Below are 19,213 nucleotides of genomic sequence, written 5' to 3'. Positions count from 1 at the left end.
ACATTCAGGAAATACATTTTTTTCTATTTTGCTACAAAACGCTAAATTATGCCTCAAAATGCTATAAAACGCTAAATTTCCAATTGTGCTAAAAAATCTGAAAATTAATGCTAAATTTTGCCATTTCTAAATATGACCAGTTGCATAGATTTCTATAGTATTTCATATGTACTATTGTTGACTTATATTATTGGGTGGTCAATTTCCAATCGACCCAAGGGTCCAGCCGCCTCTATATATGTATGTAACATAGTTTAATAGATGGTTATATTTGCAGGCCAAACTTGGAAGTCCCCCGACAACTGCACCCAGTTCAGCTGCGACAAGCAAGGAGACCAGCTGGCAGTGTCTATGCAACAAGAGTCTTGTCCCGATGTATCCGCCTGCAACCCCAAGAACATCTACTACAAGGGATGCTGCCAACATTGCAACATCACTTCCCTGCCTCAGAGTAAGTCCAATGCAGTCTGTACTTCAGCCAAAACAACCTAGCGCCATCTGGAATGAAGCGCATTGCAGGAGGCGAGGCAGACCACCAACGAATGCTAGCGAGTTACTAATAAATCACGCCCTTTCTGTGCATTGCAATAGCCGTGCATTTGTGCAACTTCATAGTACTCTCGAAATATTAATTAAAAATCAGAAAGGGATATTTTGCAAATGCAATCAGTCAATGTAATATTTGCTAAAAGAAAAAAAATATCGTTAATAGAAATTTCACTTCAAGACGGTAACTTTCTTTGAGTTTTGCATTGAAAATTATTGATTTTTTATGAAGAAAACAAGTCCCTCTAGTTTACATAGAGTTTTTCGAAATCAGATGTAGACAGTGACCTTCCTTTTGCTGTGAGGGTCGAGGATGGAAAATTTCATCAATCTCGGAATAAAACTGTAGATTTGTATAAAAAACAAAGCAAGTACGTATGCCATGCTGCCCACCACATTGCCCGCCCGCAACAGACACTTTTCTTTGTTATGAAGAAATGAAGGATTTATTGATTTACAATATAGCCTGATTTAAATGTACGTTATATATGAGTATAATGTATATAATGCACAAAATAGACTCGATTTTTTTATGCTGTGGAAACTTTTATCTTCCCTTTTATTTGAAGTAGCAAAAGTAGCTTGCCTAGATCAGAATCCCCTGACATTTTTTGTATGGGTAATTCAAATAAAATTGACACAGAATTGTTATTTTTCAGAATCCTGTATGCCTGAAGATTTGCCAGCGAAGGAGACAATTGGTATGATACATCAAGTGAAGCACCCGCACGGACTCTGTGTTAATAAGAAACCTCTTATTGGCTTCAAGGAATGCAAAGGCGCTTGCAACTCGGGCACTATCTACAATGACGGTTTGTTCATCATTATGTAATTATGTTTTTTGCTGTCAAACTGATACAATGCAGTTACACAGCTTCAATAGCTTTTGTGGTCGAGCAGTTAAGATCCACAACTACGAATCTAGAGTTCGCGGATTCGAATCCCGTTAATTTTATTTAATCAATCTTCTATCTATATGAATAAAAAATTAAATATTCATTTGTTCAAAATCATAAATCTCCGAAAGTTCTTCACGGATTACTTTGAAATTTTGAAACAACGTTGCATTCGAATATGCGTGTGTTTTTATGTATCTATATTATATAGATGTCACCTGCGACAAGTAAGAACATGCTTTTTTTAAAAGCAGCGCTATCTGTTGGACAAATATGCTTTTTTTTTAAACAGCACCATCTTTTTTTTTTTTTTTAAAGAAAGACAAACATTCCCAGGTTACGAATAACCCAACAATGTTTGAAAATCTCCTACTACCACTACAGAAAGCCGAAAATGTTGCTTGTGTTGTGATGGAGGACTTAGCCAGCCGAGGAATCGAACACGCGACGCTCGGGTGAGACCCAAGCGCTATGCCCACTCAACCACTGACCGGTCTGTTGGACTTAAAAACAACATGCGCTATTGTTTCTCTATATGCACAGACAGACTGAGCTACAGCAACGCGTCGTGGGGTACAGCTAGTATTAATCAATATGAAGGAACAATGTTCTTTAAAAACAGTGTCTTCTTTGAGAGATTCATGGGAGGTTTTTACTTACCGCATCAGTATTTTAGTGACATATTCCCACTCTCAGTATCACTCTAGTGAAGGACCATCATTCAGAATCGAAATTTTTCTTGAAATGGCTTAAGCCATGTTTGATGACCAGAACTGAACAACTCATCTCCTTCCATTGAACTTAAAAAAATACCCTGTTTTGGCAATGCCATAGTCCGCATGGGGAGTAGTTGGAATTCTTATACGGTATTCACATGAAAAATAAAACACGAGCCTTACGTCATTAAAGATATTAAAAGTGTAAAATGTACAATCTGTTTTCTGCCATTTCAGAGAGTTCCACCCACGAGAACGACTGCAAGTGCTGCCAGGCCAGCAAATATGACGGTTTGATCATGGAGATGAGTTGCGAGGACGGCCACGTGTTCAAGAAGCAGGTGGCCGTACCCTCAGCCTGCGATTGTCTCGCCTGCATCGGGGAGACCAAGGCCCGGAGCAAGACCGCCGGCCGCAAAGTCGCCGGGGTCAAGAGCGCACGACCCTCCTTCGCCCCCGACAATATTGAAAACCTGGACGATGTAGAATTGTTTTAAGTTTTGTTAATTTTTTTTCCAGAAACAATTGTTTCTTGAAATTATAATTTCTTTTTGAGGTTCACATCATTGTGCGTAAATGCAAACAAATATATACACATTTTTAATGACCGCAAACTTAAAATGTAACCATTTACACTCAACTAGAATGCAAAGAGGGCAGAAATAAATATAATATTATACTGCTCTATTAATTGAAAAAAAAAATGGTATTAAGGTACATACATAAAAAAGATGAAAAAAAAATAAATTTTGTAATATACACTATAAAGGGAATATCGAATGTTTATAGGGAACAGTTATTAACTACCACTTATAATAAATTATTCTGTTGTTTTGTTTTACGCATTTTAGAAGGCAAAAAAAATTGTCAAAATGTGAGATTTTAAATGGTGTAAAGGTGTTTAAAGTACAAAGGGTCAAAATTTACTTTCTTGTCTTAAAATTAATTCATGTTTGTCTATGTGAAACTTGAAGTTCAGATTTGAGATGTGACAACTTTCAATCTATGTGAAATGAAAAAAAATATGTATGATAAAAATAATGTATTATAAAGCTGATTAAAATATCTTTATATTGTAGTAATGTGCATTTAATAAAACTACAAAAAAATGTTGAAAGTGTTTTATTTTTATTTGACCCCCCATTAATGCACTTGTTAATGAAACATTCTATTAGTTATTTTCCATTTTAATCCATATGCCGCTAGGCGCAAATCCATCACACAGAGTGCCACACGTGTTTTTATACCAAACAATCATATATACATACATTGGGATTTAGGTCATTATTTATACTTTGTAAATGCAGATCATCTTCTGGAAATAGAAGGTTACTTTAAAAATTAAACAATAGATGAATTACTTCCAAACTCTTCATTCAATACTGTCACATTTGTCAATCGATAAATAAACCGTTTTCATTAAAAAAATATTCAGTACTTATGTGAAATACACAATGTACTTTGATATAATAAAAAATGGATAGGCTGTCCGATAAATAAACCACTCTGGCTGCCCTACCATTTAGCAATGATTGCAACAAAAAATAAATTAATTAAGCACTCCTTGTGACAATCATGATTACTAACATTGTTACAAGCACAGTTTTTAGACGTATGTACATAAAAAACAGTTAAATATTAATTTAGCAGCAAAATTTCATATATTACCAACTATCACAGCCCTCTTTGTGAAGAGGCTTCAAAACCACAATGAAAATAGGCAATACATACTTACATATTATGGGAAAATAATAGTAAAATGGAGAACTCACTTGTTTCGATAAAAATAAATTTACATACATAATAATAATGCTCTTCTTCTATCACGTGTTAACTGTGTTGAATTTCACTTATTTCCTAATTTCCACAACACATTCCTGAAAACTACAACCTTTCGCGCCAATAATTCACCTGTCCAAACCGACTCCTTCGTTTTTGTTCAAGAAATTTTATTTAACCTGATTTTGTAACACCAAATACTGTAGAATAAATAATAATATAATAAATACCTCCAATAAACATTTGATGGCTGTAAGCTTTACTACAAAAGCCTCCTAGGGGCACGAGTTATGAGGCTTGGTTTACTTTCATGCATTTTATCATTATGCATGATTGTGCCAAGTCATATGTCATGCAACAATAGCGTCTCTAGCGGCCAGAGCTGCCAGCCAATACAAGTAAATACTGCTAACATTTTACTGGAGTTGGACATATTACTAATATTCTAGGGTATTTGGTTACACTTTCAAAGACAATTTTTTTATTATATGTAATGCTTTGTTTCTTGCCATGAAATTTGTTTGTAAACATTGCAAGTTAAGTGTTACCATCATCCTGGTTAAAAATCATCAAGAAAAAAGTTTAAAAAATCACAGTACTTAACACACTTCTTACGATATACTATGTAATTTCTGATTTGTGTACGTAAAATTCTAAAATATACAATTCTTATTTTCAGTACAAATTATAATTAATTTACTCCGCCATTTCAGTCGGTGGTGTAATGGTCACATAATAAACATGTTTAAACAAAATAAAAATTTAATACGTAGTAATATTACTTGCAGATTTTAAAATATAGCAAAAATTTTTTTTAAAAATTTAAAAAAAAAACAAATGTTTATTTTATAAATTTAAGTCTTTATTGACATAATGAAGGTTAAACTTAACCTTTTCAGTGCTATTACGAAACCTGATTTCTCAATACCGTACTTAACATTTTGTTCGTGTATACATAATTGTCATAGTTCTTCGGCTTTATTGAACACCTCAGGTAGATAATAAATTATGATAAACAATATGGAACCAAATACACGGATGTTAACAATACATTTATACAAACTTAAATATATACGAAAACATTTGTTATGGTTGCGTCAGCACCGACCGCCGGCTTAGACCACTGTGTTGATAGCATCGTGTTGAAGTAAAGTTGTGTGACCAAATTTTTCAAAACATCAAACAAAAAACAAAACATTTTTTGTTTTCCATCGGCCACTTTGTGGCCCTGCCCCTATTTTCATGTTTGCACAAACATTTGGTTCAATGTTTGAAGATGCAACTTAATATATACTTGGCAAGTGGAAACATGAAAGAAAATAAATAATAAATAAGATTATCCGACCAAACACACTTATCGAGCCAATAATAAATTTTATGGATCATTTCAACTGATTGGTCACAAATAAACAATCCAACTAATCTCTCAACACGTGCCACGCGCTTATTCATGTCAAGAATATGAACTAGGATATTATGCGCTCAAAACATGGAAAGTTATTGGTCGTTAAACATTTCATTTGACTGCAGTGAGCGTAAACGCATTAAAATTCAAATAAATTTATTTGTACATAATAAGGTATTTCAAGTAATAGACAACACGTTTTATGATTTTAACACTTTTCCAGGCCGCGACTTTGGACACGTGTAAGCGTATCACCTCACTAACGGGACACGTATTTTAGATAGGAAAAATATGCAAACCAAACACGAACACAGTTCGGACTCGGCCGATTAGCCAAAAATATCTACACAAACGGAGTTCATACTCGGCCGGATGAGGATAGAAGGTAAGTAAAGTGCCGGCCAAGTGAAAAAAAATGCGTACCGAACATGGTCCGTCAATGGCCTGGAATGTGTTAATCGATTCATTCATAAGTTTTGAGTACAATACACAAAAAAAAAAAAATTTCTGTAAATCAATTTTTTTTTGTATTACTAACAAAAATTTGAAAATTAAAAATTCCAGACATGTTAGAACATAATATCCATAATAATGACAAATATGCCAATGAAGTTATGGCTGACTTGAAAGTTCGATACCGGCTTATCACTATAGACTTTCACTATTATCTGTGGTTGAGATTTTACGATTACGATTTTACGAACGATTTTTACTGTGAACGTATTTGGATATATGGCGCGTAATGAGAATGAATCAGCACAAAAACAGGCTTATTTCGACAAAGCTGATTTTCCGCATAAAGACTAAATTATAAATTTTTTATACTAAGTATAATTTTGGTAAATGTCAGCAACGAGATAGTATCAGAATATATATAAATATAATTCTTTTAGTGAATGCTAAAATATTGTATGAAATAGGTGTGCTGTTTTGTGACAACCAAAGTCAGTCTATAAACTGTTGATACAACCGCATATAAATTGATTCAATACCATAACGAATGTTACAACGGGCATCACTAACAATATAAAAAAACTGGCATCTGTTAAAATAATACACTGAATAAGAAGTATCAATTGAAAAATAATATTTATAGTTTGATAACAAGATATTACATATTAGCAAACCCCTCCATCATGAATTTCATAGAGGCTGTAAAACTGTGCTTACCCCAAGTAAGAAAGGAAAATAAATGCCCATAAATTTATGAAAAAAAAAGTAGGGCATTCACAGATTTATAGCATTGTCTATGGTCGGTCAAATTTAAAACAACACAATCGTTTTGTACAAATACATAAAAAATTATTCATCTTCTTGTTGATTTACTGGTGACGTAGGACTATTATCTGTCGGAGTTTGATTGTCAGCACTGTCAGACGGACTGTTAGAAGATGGTTCAGATGATTCGTCAGATTTCTGTTTCTTAACCAGCTCCACCAAGTATTTATAGCGGAGCATACATTCTTCCTGCCGAGTGACAAAATATATATATTTATTATGTAGGTATATTTAGCAACATAAATAAAAATGTACTGAATTTTATACAATACAATCATAGATAAATTTGCTTATATTCTGTTCAACGGGAAAAAATCATTTTTAAATTATAATCAGTACCTATAGAGGGCTTAAAGTCAAACGACAAAAAACATACAAATAATTCTAGGTAAATAATATAAAATATTACTACGCGTTACAGCTTTTTCGCCTTCATTAAGTCATCTGTGATGAGGCCACTTACAGTCAATATATTTATATTACATCTATATTCATATGTAGTTACTTATAATGATAATCAAAATGTTTTAATTTTAAAAAATTATCTAGGTTTTAAAGTCCAACCAAGTTATCTACAAAAACTAAAAAAAACAAAACAAATTATTACATAGTTTTATTGAAAAATTATATATCAAAAACGATAATTAGTATTGGTATGCTTTTTTGTAGATAACGTTCTTTGTCCTACAATTATTTGTACAAAACGTTTGACTATAAGCCCTCTTGGCTGTATGCATAAGGTAAAGTTATCAAAAATACACTTATAACTAATACTGAATTATAAATAGGGTACTTATTAAATATAACATTATGTATAACTAAATAGTGCACAGTTATTCACCTTAGTTTTGTCAGGAACGCATTTGGCGATCTTCTCCCAGCGATCCGAGGCGCGGGGATATTTGGCGAGAGCGTTTTCCAGAGCCCTTTGCTGGGTCTGGGACCAGATTGCCTCCACAGCTGCCTCGGCTATCGTCGCAGTCATTTTGCCTCCTTTCGTCTTGGTCTGACGAATGACAACAAACCATTATATTACAACAATTTGAAAGGTGTACCGCTGTATTTCATTTTAGTGAAACTCCATGGATCACATATGCGACATCTGCGTAGAACAGATTAAGTTAATATAATTATCCCCGTCAGTTTGCTTTATTTAATATTTTCGGATAGATGGATGCGATAGATCCAGGTAAATGCGGCTCTTTTGACCAAAGTTTCCTTCACATGCAAACCTGTTGTTATTACAGATTACTTAAAACAAGAGCTATTAAAAAATTGTGATTCCCTTAGATGGCAAATTCCTCTATTGAATCTGAACTCTTGAACAAGTGATATCTACCCACATTTGGGTAGCACCGCTAATGCCCTTGAGCGATAACTACCCAAATGTGGGTAGCTGTAGGTAGGTGATTTTAATGAATTAAAATGAATTTATTATTTTTTAAACCTAAAAGTATGGGTGTATTCATTGGCTTCAAACCACAGTCAGTAGGTTATATGATTCCATATTAATATTCGGAGGTATGATTTTTGAAATGAGCGCGACCGAATATAAAACCTGAAATCTGAAGGCGTTTTTCTTAAATACGCTATCACTCGAGTAATTAGAGTTCACCCTTAATAAAATATATATATATTTGCACTTTTAGCAGGAGTTTGAGAATCTTTGCATCCAATAATTCCATACCTGACTATATGAAATGATGAGCATAGGGCATCATACACAATACTGATTTTTTATGTTTAGTTACTTGAATGCATCTCTATTTGTAATGAATCCAAGAGAAAGGATACCTTTTTAGTGATTTCCAGTCCTGGAATCTCTCCTTCTGCGGGGGGCTCTTGTCCCGGTACCCGGTAGCAGTTGACCTTCAGTTTGGCCGCCATGTGCGTGACCTCGGGCACGTTGCGGCCCATGGTCTCGGCGATCCGCTCCCAACGCCCCGACGTCCCGCCGGGATACTTCTTCACCAGTCGGATCAGCTCCATCAGGTCGTCGTCTGTCCACAAGCCGCCACTCACTAGAGGCTAGGATTACAAATATAATATGTTAAAAAATTGTGGTGGTTGACACATTGTAGTCGGGCGCTTCAAACAATAGACTCTAGCCTATAGCGGGTGTTTTCCGGGATTAGCGCATAAATATATCGCTTTCCTAAAATTGACACAATTTCTAAACCAAATAATATTTTCAATTGAAATTTTCAAAGAAATCATATATGACATTTGATCATCAACAATAAATTATAATTGCTTTGATTACATCATAATTTCACCACATTTCAAAGCTGAATATAAAAACCTGATATTAATTCAGTAAATAGCATTCAAAATTCAATATTTGAAAATTCCAAGTAAAAGATAACATGTTTATTCATATCATATAGTTATATAATAAATAATAATATATATTTGCCATGCCCGCAATTTTACAATCGCTGGATGTGTGAAATCTGATCGCGTAAATTGAACAGTGCCGTCTAAGGTCGAAGGCCCACACTCAATAACTCATATGTTTAATTGCTTCTTGTCAAAAAAGAGTCTTTTGCGGTTGTCTCGCCTAATTGAAGAGCCCATTCCACTTATGAATCATAGTATTTCACGCTGATAACAAACCCGTATAATGCCGTTTCCCGCCAAAAACCGACAGTTGACAAAAACGGCATTTGCCGTGTCCCACAGTTGACCGACCGTCCGCGAAAAACGGCAAAGGCCGTGTCCCGACGACAATGTGTTAAGATATCCTCATTTTCTACAGTAACATTAATTATTATCGATTTGTCTTCTTTCAGAATAACTGATGTTGCTTATTTTTTAGGCTGTTGGAGGCGTATTATAAATTGCCGCACTTTTACCATTGATTATTTATTATTATAAAAAAAAACTTTAAAAAACAAAGGCTTTTACTATAAGGCATCTATTTTTATTAGTAGATGTCTTTAAAAAATATATTTATAAAAAGTTATAGAATGCATTGTCATCGACAACGAGTCTATCTGCCGAATTTCAGCTCGATCTGATGTCTGGAAGTGGGTTAATTTCGACTTCCAAGATTCCCCTTCATTCGTACATTCATTCAAGAAAACAAAAGTGAAATTTAAATGCATGTTTAAATTTAAAAAAATCTCACATTAAACATGAAAATACATAATAAATTATTTAGACCTGCGTACCTTTGTCTGTACCACTGTCTCCGGCTCGTCAACAGGGTCCAAGATGCAGCCGGGTTCCTCGAACCCTGTCCTTTCCGGAGGCTTAAAGCCGACCCTTCTTTTGCGGGCAGCTCGGGATTCCTTTTCCTTCAGGTAGTCCTCCTCTTCCTGGATCTGCTGTTGTTTTTCTTCTTCTTCTCTGTAATAAACCAGCAGTTATTAACGCTCCCAACAATAATATGTCACAAAAGCGCTAAAGTAATGTGCTCGTCACACCTTTTTATTGAATAATTACCAAACAATAAGCTTTGAAAGCGCAATATTTTAAGTGCACGGCAAAATTTATGACCAAGTGTATGCCACAGTTGAAACAACCCAGAGGCAGGCTGTATGAAGGAATATTGAAACAGGACTAAGGACAGAGGACTGAATTGTCACTTATGTGATTCTTCGTTGGCTATCTTTGTATGCGGATGTTGCATATGTAGCCCATTAAATTTCAATAAAACACCTTGTGCCAAAACATGCTGCATGATGGGATAGATTGCGTTGAAAAGGCCAGCATAGTAATGGTTAAAAATAAAGCTCATTCCAGCAGCATTGGACTGACGAGACGGTGCGCGTAACGATACATTAACTTGTAACCAGTGGTGGGAAATAAAAAAGCAATGAACCTTTCTTTCTCCTCGATCTGGCGCTGCTTTCGGTCAGCATAGAACTGGACTATATGCTTGGGAATGAAGGGGATGAAAATGATGGTGGCGACGGTGAAGCGCACCATCTGCCACGGCAGCAGGTCGCGCACAGCCGGCGGCGGGATCTCGGCCATCAGCTCCGTGGCATCGAACTCGCCGACGCTGGATACGCTGCGCGCACCTGACTTCTTCTGCAGCTTCTTGCGCTTTGTGCCCATTATCTGTTCCTGAAATAGAACAAATTGTTTGTCAGAAAACCTTTTGGAGGAAAATAAGACTGATTGAAATGAGTCAGAAACAAAAGTGAACACTGGATAGATAAGCGGATGGAAGTATGTTGTGGGAGTATCTGTGTGCTTGAAGTAAGGACAATTTTATCTCACTTTCGATGAAAGTGATCAAATATTCGAATTCTTTTCGAAACGGATAACTTTAAAACTCGAGTAGGTAGTCAAAAACCGTTCCCGGACAACAATATTATTAACAGCAACTTGCCGGATGAACATTGAGCAATAGAAGTTATATTGACGCACACACCAATTGGCGGATGCAAAGTTTCTCGAAATATTCTAACACCGCCAAATGGCAGAGTTGGCAGTGGACCTGTTCATAATATAATTCTTAACTTTAATAAATAATACTTTTTTTAACTAAAAACTCTAAGATATACTACAGGCCTTTTCACTTAGCTTAACTTTCTTCTAAAGAGTTGGTTAATCACCGTGAGTATTACGCACAATTAGTGATGTAGACCCGGGAATATTCCCGGGAACAGGAATATTCCCCGACCTGAAATAAATTCCCGAAAACGGGGAATTAATTTTATTTTTAATAAAATGGTTTCTACACTTCTCTTGGATGCTTTATTGAGTGTTAGCAGTTATCTAAGACGACATCCCCCGATCTAGGGACTTCCCTACCACTTGCTATTGTTCCAATACATCTGGCTGCTGCCCTACTAGATCCAGGTTCCCAAGGACATCTGCTAAGCCACGCACAGCAACTTGAAGGACTTGAATTCATTGACCAAGTAGCAAGTCATATGGAGACTGTTGATAGTGCAAATGTTCTTGTTGATTTAGCCAATTATAGGGCTGAAGAATAATCATGGAGCAAGGCATTCCTATGGAAGTGTGTCGATAAAATCACGCCAGTGACCTGGTGGAAGGGGATGTGCAGATGTTCTGATTTGTCACAGGTTGCTATAAGAATATTGACTGCTCCCATTACTTCAGCAGCCACTGAGAGATCTTTTAGCACGTTTAGTTGCATTCATACAAAACGGAGAAATCGTCTAACAACACAAAGAGCAGGGAAAATAACATTTGTGGCACACAATTGGAAACTTCTTTCCTCTGAAAGAGGCTCTCAAGTTGCTCCTAAGAAAACCCTTTCTTCCACGGATGAGCAGATTGCTTCGCATCATAACGTTTCAAACCTATCTGGTACTCGCAAACGTAAACATCCAATTGACTGTGCTGAGGAAGAAGAAAACGTAGATAATCCTGAGTCAGCAACAACTTCGTCCGGGTCGGATGAAAAAGAAGAAGAATATGAAGGTGAAAGTGGAAGCGAAGTTGATAGTGTCAGTGTCCAATCGGTATCATCAGATGAACAGTAACGATCTGTGAAGTTGTGTCATTTTTACAGTTTTAAGATTGATTTTTTTATATGTACCGTTTACTAGCATAAAGTGTATATAGGCTACTAATGATTCTCACATGAGAAAAATTGAAGCGGAAAAAAAGAAAATTGATTTTTTATGTCACTAAAGACCTGCTCTATGGTAAACAGTAACATAAAATTATCTTCGGACAACCAATCAGATAACGAAGAGAGTTTTTACATCCATAACATACAAAATTCGCCTGCTCACCATGAAGAGTTATCCGCCAGAGCCGGAAAAACCATCAATATAATGCATCAAAATGTACAATGCATTCGAAATAAAATCTTAGAATTAGAAAATATTTTGTGTGAAAAAAATATCGACGTTTTTTGTGCTAGCGAACACTGGTTACAAAAGGGTGAAGCGACATCTATCAATTTTAAGGGCTATAAATTAGGTTCAATTTTTTGTCGAGAGAGCCATATTCATGGAGGTGTCTGCATTTACCTAAACGAAAACATTGCTTTTACAGAACTAGAAAGTGTTAAACAAATAACGAAAGAATTTGTATTTGAATGTGTTGGTATTGAAATCCCAAAGCTTAAAATGATAATTTGTACAGTTTACTATAATGACTCTGATATAAATATTTTTTTTGAACAACTTGAACTATTATTAAACAAAATTTGCAAAAACAACAAAAAACAAATAATACTCTGCGGTGACTTAAATATTGATACAAGCTACAAGAACAAAAACGCAGATTCACTCAAAAACACACTAAAATCTCACAACATACGCTTGATTATTGATAAACCTACTCGTATACAAGGAAATAAAAAAAGTATAATTGATCATATAGGTACAAATATATCAAAAAGCTCTTACACATGGGAAGTCACAGAATTAGCTGTATCAGATCATATGGCACAGTTAATGCACGTAAAAACAGAATATAATATAAACCAAACGTGGTATACAAAAAAACAATTATTTAACACAGAAAACACAAACATTTTTAACAATTACATATCGTGTATATGTTGGGAACCACTGAAATCCTTTGAATCCATTAATGACAGCTACGAATACTTCATTAATGAAATAAATAATGGTATGAAGCTTTGTTTCCCCTTTAAACAGTATAAATATCCCCAAAAACGCAAAATAAATTGGGTAACGACTGGTATTAAGATATCTATTAAACAAAAAAGACATCTGTACATGAAACAAAAAAACACAAATGACCTCACAATCATAAACAATTACAAACAATACAAAAAAATTCTCAGTAAAGTAAAACAGGTAGCTAAACGGAATTACAATAGTAAACGAATTCAAAATGCGCAAAATAAAACCAAAACATCGTTGAACATAATAAAAGAGAACTCAAATAATTCTAATTCTAAAAGTAAACCAAAAATCTGTCTTAAAATAAATGATAACCTGGTATCAGAACCAAAAAACATTGCAAATGAATTTAACATTTTCTTTGCACCACCGCCACCACCACAAAACATATCTCTACATCCACAATCTGCCAAAACAGTCAAAAACAAACAGTCGCGATCATTCTTTATAACGCCTGTAAACAGGAAGGAAATTATTAAAATCATCGTAAAACTGAAAAATAAAAGCAGTGTCGGCACTGACAAAATCCCTATAAAAATTATAAAAGCATGTGCAGAAGCGTTAAGTTACCCGTTGGAAATATTAATTAACAAATCTTTTGAATCAGGAACCTTCCCAGAACAATTAAAACAATCTATTATTGTACCTTTGTATAAGAAGGGTCCTAAACAGGAAATCTCAAACTACAGACCGATATCCTTATTACCAAACTTTTCAAAAATATTTGAAAGAGCCATGTACAATCGCATTTATAACTTTCTCGAAAACTTTGAGATAATATGTCCACAACAATTTGGATTCCGTAAAGGCCGTTCAACAACACAGGCAGTTTTCAATTTTTTGAACAAAATTCTAGAAAATATTAATATTAGTAAAAAAACTGTAGGTATCTTTCTCGACCTCTCAAAAGCATTCGACAATGTTGATCATGAGCTTCTTCTAACTAAACTTGAACATGTGGGTATTAGAGGTCTAGCATTAAAATGGTTTGAATTGTACTTAAAAAATCGTCAGCAGAAAGTTCAAATTTCAAATATCAATGAAAAAATGGTCCAGTACATGGTAGAATCCAAATGGAGAACAATAAACAAGGGTGTGCCACAAGGAAGCATTCTTGGGCCTCTCCTCTTCCTTATCTATATAAACGAACTTCCAATAATTGCTGGCACAGAATGTTCAATGTTTGCTGATGACACCGCTTTGTTGTTTGAATGTAATGGAGACGTTGACGAATTTAACAAACAAGTTAACGAGACTTGCCAATTAATAGCAAACTGGCTGTTATCGCAACATCTATCACTCAACACAAACAAAACCCAAATTTTAAAATTTTGTCCAGTGCAAGCTACACCTATAAATATAAATGTAAACATTAATAATAATATTATCGAACCTTCCCAAACCTGTTCACTACTGGGAATGGAATTAGATATAAACATAAACTGGAAAGAACATGTCTCAAAAATTGTAGCAAAAATCAGTAGTTTTTCTTATGTTCTGGGTACCTTAAGAAAAATATTAAACACCGAATCAGTAATAGCCGCATACTATGGTTATGTATACTCAATAATAAAATACGGTATTATTTTTTGGGGAAACTCGGTAAACGCTAAAGATGTTTTCATCATACAAAAGAGATGCATAAGAAAAATTACAAACTCTGATCGTTTAGATTCATGTAGACCTATGTTTAAAAATCTGAAAATTCTGACAGTCACAGACATATATATATTGGAGTTATGCATGTTAGTGCGATCATCTACAGACAAGTTCCCACTAAAAAACTCAACACATAAATACGCTACAAGGCTCACAGAAAACTTACTAATACCAAAAGCAAACAAAACAATATTCCAAAAAGGACCATACTACATGGCCATTAAAGTATATAACAACCTTCCACATAACATTAAACAAATACAAGATACACACAAATTCAAAACGTTACTAAACACTTTCCTTGTTAATAAATGTCACTACACGTTGAGTGAATACCTCACGTAAATGAAACACCTATTTTTATTGGTATATATATTTGTATTTTTTTATTTTTTCATTGGTATATTGTTATTATTTTATCTGTATAAACATTGTAATTAAATAAATGTGGTTAGCTGGAAGAAATGGGGTCTACCCATAAGCTATACCTTTTGTAATTTTAATTTTACAATAAATAATTTTTGATTTGATTTGATTTGAATACTGTACAGTATACAATTATATAGAGATACTACTCACTTTAAAATAATTTTGATCGGTGTTTTTTTGTTATTTTTCTCTTGGATCCTATTCCTATATAAATAGGAATAGTTTTTATGGATCTATCTTGCTCTATATGTACCATATGTGTGTATATTTTATTTTTTATTTAATAAATATTATTATTTTTGAAGTATTATGTTGTTAAAATCAAAATTCCCAAAATTCCCCGTCCAGGGGAATATTCCCCACAAATAAATTCCCGGGAATTTATACATCACTACACACAATACTTTGGACTGCTTAGCGAGAGTTTTATCAACTGGCTATCCAGAAATATAGATAGTAAATATAATTGACCGGTCAGTGGCCGAGTTGGCATCACTACGCCTGGGTGTTCAATTCCTTGGCTGGCTAAGTCCTCTATCACAACACAAGCAACATTCCACGGTTAATTAATACAAGCATATAAACAATAACGGCATGCCACCGTTAATTAATACAAGCATATAAACAATAACGGCATGCCACGGTTAAATAATACAAGCATATAAACAATAAAGGCATGCCACCGTTAATTAATACAAGCATATAAACAATAACGGCATGCCACGGTTAAATAATACAAGCATATAAACAATAACTGCATTCCATAGTTAAATAATACAACCATAAAAACAAACTAGAAATGATTTTTAAAAAACAAAAATGAAATGTGGTATCAGATCATACAAAGACATCAGAAAATATAAAATGAATACTAGCTCTAGAAGGATATGAAGGTAATAAAAAGGGTTTTTTTTATTACACAAACAATAAAAAGCTGGGGTTTTTCATTATGATATGTATTATTTATTTACATCATCCAGTTTTTTTTAAAATTTATTCTGATTAGAGGTTTGTTTGCTAATTTTACAATCCATGATAATTGATTAATTTTAGATTTTCGAACCTAATTTCAAACTAGGGACCCTGCGTTTATAGCCCCTTGTCATGGGATGTTTAGCTTGGCAGTACCTACCTATGTTATGTCAAATATGAAGGATTTTATTTTTTAGAAGGAGTTTGTTTTTTTAAAGCATATTAGAAACTGTAGTTGTAGGTAAAAGTTTACCAAAACAAAAAATATATATTTTTACTTACTGCTATGTAGCGTTTCTCAGCGTACGAAGCCCAGCTAACAATGTACTGTCCAATGGTCAAAATGAACAGTAAAATGATGCTCATCTCCACCAGCCCCATCTTGTGGGCCTTTCGGTAATAGTACACCGCCGACCTCCAGTTAGGCAAACCAACTTTAAGTACTTCATTATACCTGGAGAAATAAATAGGTCAGTGAAACTACAAACTTCATTTCTTGATTATATCCTATTTGTAAGCGACAAGAAAATGTATGATTTACTCACTTTTCACGCTTTCCAGGATCTTTCAATATATTATATACAGAAACTAAATTTCTGAATTGAACATCCGCATCTGGAGCATCATTCTTGTCCGGATGTAATTTTAGTGTTAATACACGATAAGCGGCGCGGATTTCCGCCGAACTCGCTTCCTACAAATAAAATATAACATTAAGTACACTTATAAAACTTCCCATACGTATAAAAGTGTCAAACTGTACAATATGTACAAACCTGAGCAACTCCGAGGAGCTCGTAAAAGTTTTGATCGACATCTTCAACGACGTCAAACACTTCTAAATCATCGTTATCCCACGCTCTAACCCTAATAATTAAAGCTGAAAATAATAGTATAACTTTCCAGTCAATGCGAACTAACGTCGACATTATTAAACGGACTTCAACCTGCTTCAACCGTTGAGATTAAATAAATTTCCGTCCATAGGTTAGAATTGAACCAAACGTCAAATCAAACCGTACGTCAAACTACGTGTCCAGTGTTGCGCGTAACCATCGCGTAATTAAAATGTTTATTTTTATTTTTCTATAAGTAACTACTAACGGCTTTATTTTAGATAGTTCTTTTTCCATTCATTGTTATTAAAAATATATAACAGAAAATGTGTTGAATATGCTTCAAATTAATTTACTTTATCCCATGTACATACATAATTAATGTAAACCATAGTAAATTATGGTGAATATGGCCGTGTTTAAGGTTCGGGCCGTAAACAGCTTCAGAGTTTTGAGGATTGCATACATCAGGCGTTAATTTGGCGCCTGTCCAGTTTATTGTTTATTCCGCAATCTACTCGACTTCATATCTACGCGGGATGCGAAATTTCCGTTACGACAGCGTATATTGTATTGAACACCTTTTAAACATGATTCTGCTTTGCTGCAAGGATTGTGTACATGAAATTTGCCAGACTTGTATTAGTTTAAGCACCCATCGAGGATAGTTTTTCAAGGCATCTTCAAAGCTACGCGGATTGCGGAAATTCCGTCGGGAAGGCGCACATTAAACGACTATTAAAAATGATTCTGCAATGTAAGCAGCTACCGCTATGCAAGGGTTGCACACACGAAATAAACCAGGTAAGTACCACACACAAAGTTGTGAAAAATGATTAGTGCAGTTCACATCATAATTAGTTTTCCATTATACAACTCGAACATTATTTTAAAACCTCATTTTATTGGAATAGGCGCATGTCTAGGCAGTTTTAAACATTATAACAGTTTATGAGAGATTATGCAAAATAATTTTCCATATACAAGTTGGCGCAAAAGTCCTTAGTCGATTTTCTAAGGCTCGTTTAGTCTATTTTAGTCAGCTGCCTATGTTGCCTAAGCTTAAATACGGTCCTGCATTATAATCTGCAACCCGATGGTTCGAGAAAGCCCTGATTGGAAGGTCAAAAGATCTCTCTCAAGCACTCTCTCCCGATCCGGTCTGTCACGCAGTAGGGTAGACGCATCCATCGCCAAAACCTAGATAATCCTCACCCCCATGAACCTGGCCACCACTGCCAAGTCACCAAACGTAGCAAAACCACTTGGGGTGACCTATAGAAAAGGAGTTGTTTATCCATTATATGTTTGCAGGGGTGGCGGTTCCCATTTCAGTCTCCCGAATTGATAATTGTTATTATTGATAGTTACGATTTTCCTTTTCATAAATTTATGTGCGGGAGCCATGTAGGTTAGTTATAAGAAATGTAGATACCCGCATGCTTTAACAATTAAAATGCTACCTAGAAGAATATTGTAGATCTTTATTTCTATCAAGCGATAGATGTGGAAATAAGAATAGGCAAATCATTTAAAAGAGGACTCGTTTGAATGTGTTTGCGCATACCGATAGAAGTAGTTTGTAACACCCGTCCGCAGTACTCTTTGACCCCTCAAATGCCCAACAATACTGGGTGCGTAGCGACTTTTATAAATTATTATATAACAATAAAAATATAATAATTGAATTGAAAATATTCACCTGACATCAGTACTCATACTCAAGTACCTACTTTTAGAAGTAAACCGTTTAAATATGGAATCGCGATACGGGTACATTTATACACTGTATAATTTCAACAATAAATGTAAATAATGTGTTTTTTACTCTCATTGTTTACTGGGTTGACTGTGAGAAAGGGGATGTACATATAAGCTATATTTTTTTTATTATTTCCATTTAAACGTCAAATTTAGGGCAGAAATGATTTAATATTTTTTTATGCATCCAGTACAACAAGCAAGGTTCTATTTAAAATTATTTTCATGGACCTGTTAAGAAATAAATCTGACGAGATCCTAAGAAATATACTAGTTATTATAGATAGACTTACAATAATATTTTGCAAATTATCCTAAAAAGTTCATTATAAATGAGTAAACTATTTAA

General features: G+C 34.5%; 2 protein-coding genes across 2 annotated transcripts in view; one reads left to right on the top strand and one right to left on the bottom strand.

Moving 5' to 3' along the window:
* LOC149422062 (hemocytin-like) overlaps positions 1-6,227 on the top strand; it is a 66,699-nt gene extending 60,472 nt beyond the window's left edge. The window contains exons 62-64 of the mRNA XM_089634272.1: positions 278-451; positions 1,206-1,358; positions 2,396-6,227. Coding sequence (XP_089490398.1) covers positions 278-451; positions 1,206-1,358; positions 2,396-2,655 — 587 coding nt within the window. The 3' untranslated portion in view covers positions 2,656-6,227. The remainder of the gene's footprint in view (positions 1-277; positions 452-1,205; positions 1,359-2,395) is intronic.
* A 145-nt stretch (positions 6,228-6,372) lies between these two features.
* On the bottom strand, positions 6,373-17,256 carry LOC149422061 (dnaJ homolog subfamily C member 1). Its single transcript, XM_089634274.1, has 8 exons — positions 17,044-17,256; positions 16,813-16,961; positions 16,550-16,721; positions 10,447-10,694; positions 9,794-9,971; positions 8,415-8,648; positions 7,462-7,626; positions 6,373-6,809 (listed from the first exon to the last, which is right to left on the bottom strand). The coding sequence occupies exons 1-8, from the start codon at positions 17,194-17,196 to the stop codon at positions 6,645-6,647; spliced, it is 1,464 nt and encodes a 487-aa protein (XP_089490400.1). The 5' UTR covers positions 17,197-17,256; the 3' UTR covers positions 6,373-6,644.
* Between the last annotated feature and the right edge of the window lie 1,957 nt (positions 17,257-19,213).

Source organism: Hesperophylax consimilis, chromosome 8 (genome assembly GCF_061612785.1).
Source record: "Hesperophylax consimilis isolate HC1 chromosome 8, BYU_Hcon_1.0, whole genome shotgun sequence".
Lineage (NCBI taxonomy): Eukaryota > Metazoa > Arthropoda > Insecta > Trichoptera > Limnephilidae > Hesperophylax > Hesperophylax consimilis.
The sequence above is the reverse complement of the archived record's forward strand: the minus strand, read 5'-3'. Positions and strand labels throughout refer to the sequence as shown.

Bases quoted from the DNA above. Each gene is read 5' to 3' on its own strand.
- LOC149422061 (XM_089634274.1), bottom strand. From the start codon at position 17,196: ATGTCGACGTTAGTTCGCATTGACTGGAAAGTTATACTATTATTTTCA. The intron at 10,695-16,549 runs GTAAGTAAAAAT...GTTCTATTTCAG, and splicing joins CTGAGAAACGCTACATAGCA to GAACAGATAATGGGCACAAA. The intron at 7,627-8,414 runs GTATCCTTTCTC...GTCATTCGTCAG, and splicing joins GACTGGAAATCACTAAAAAG to ACCAAGACGAAAGGAGGCAA.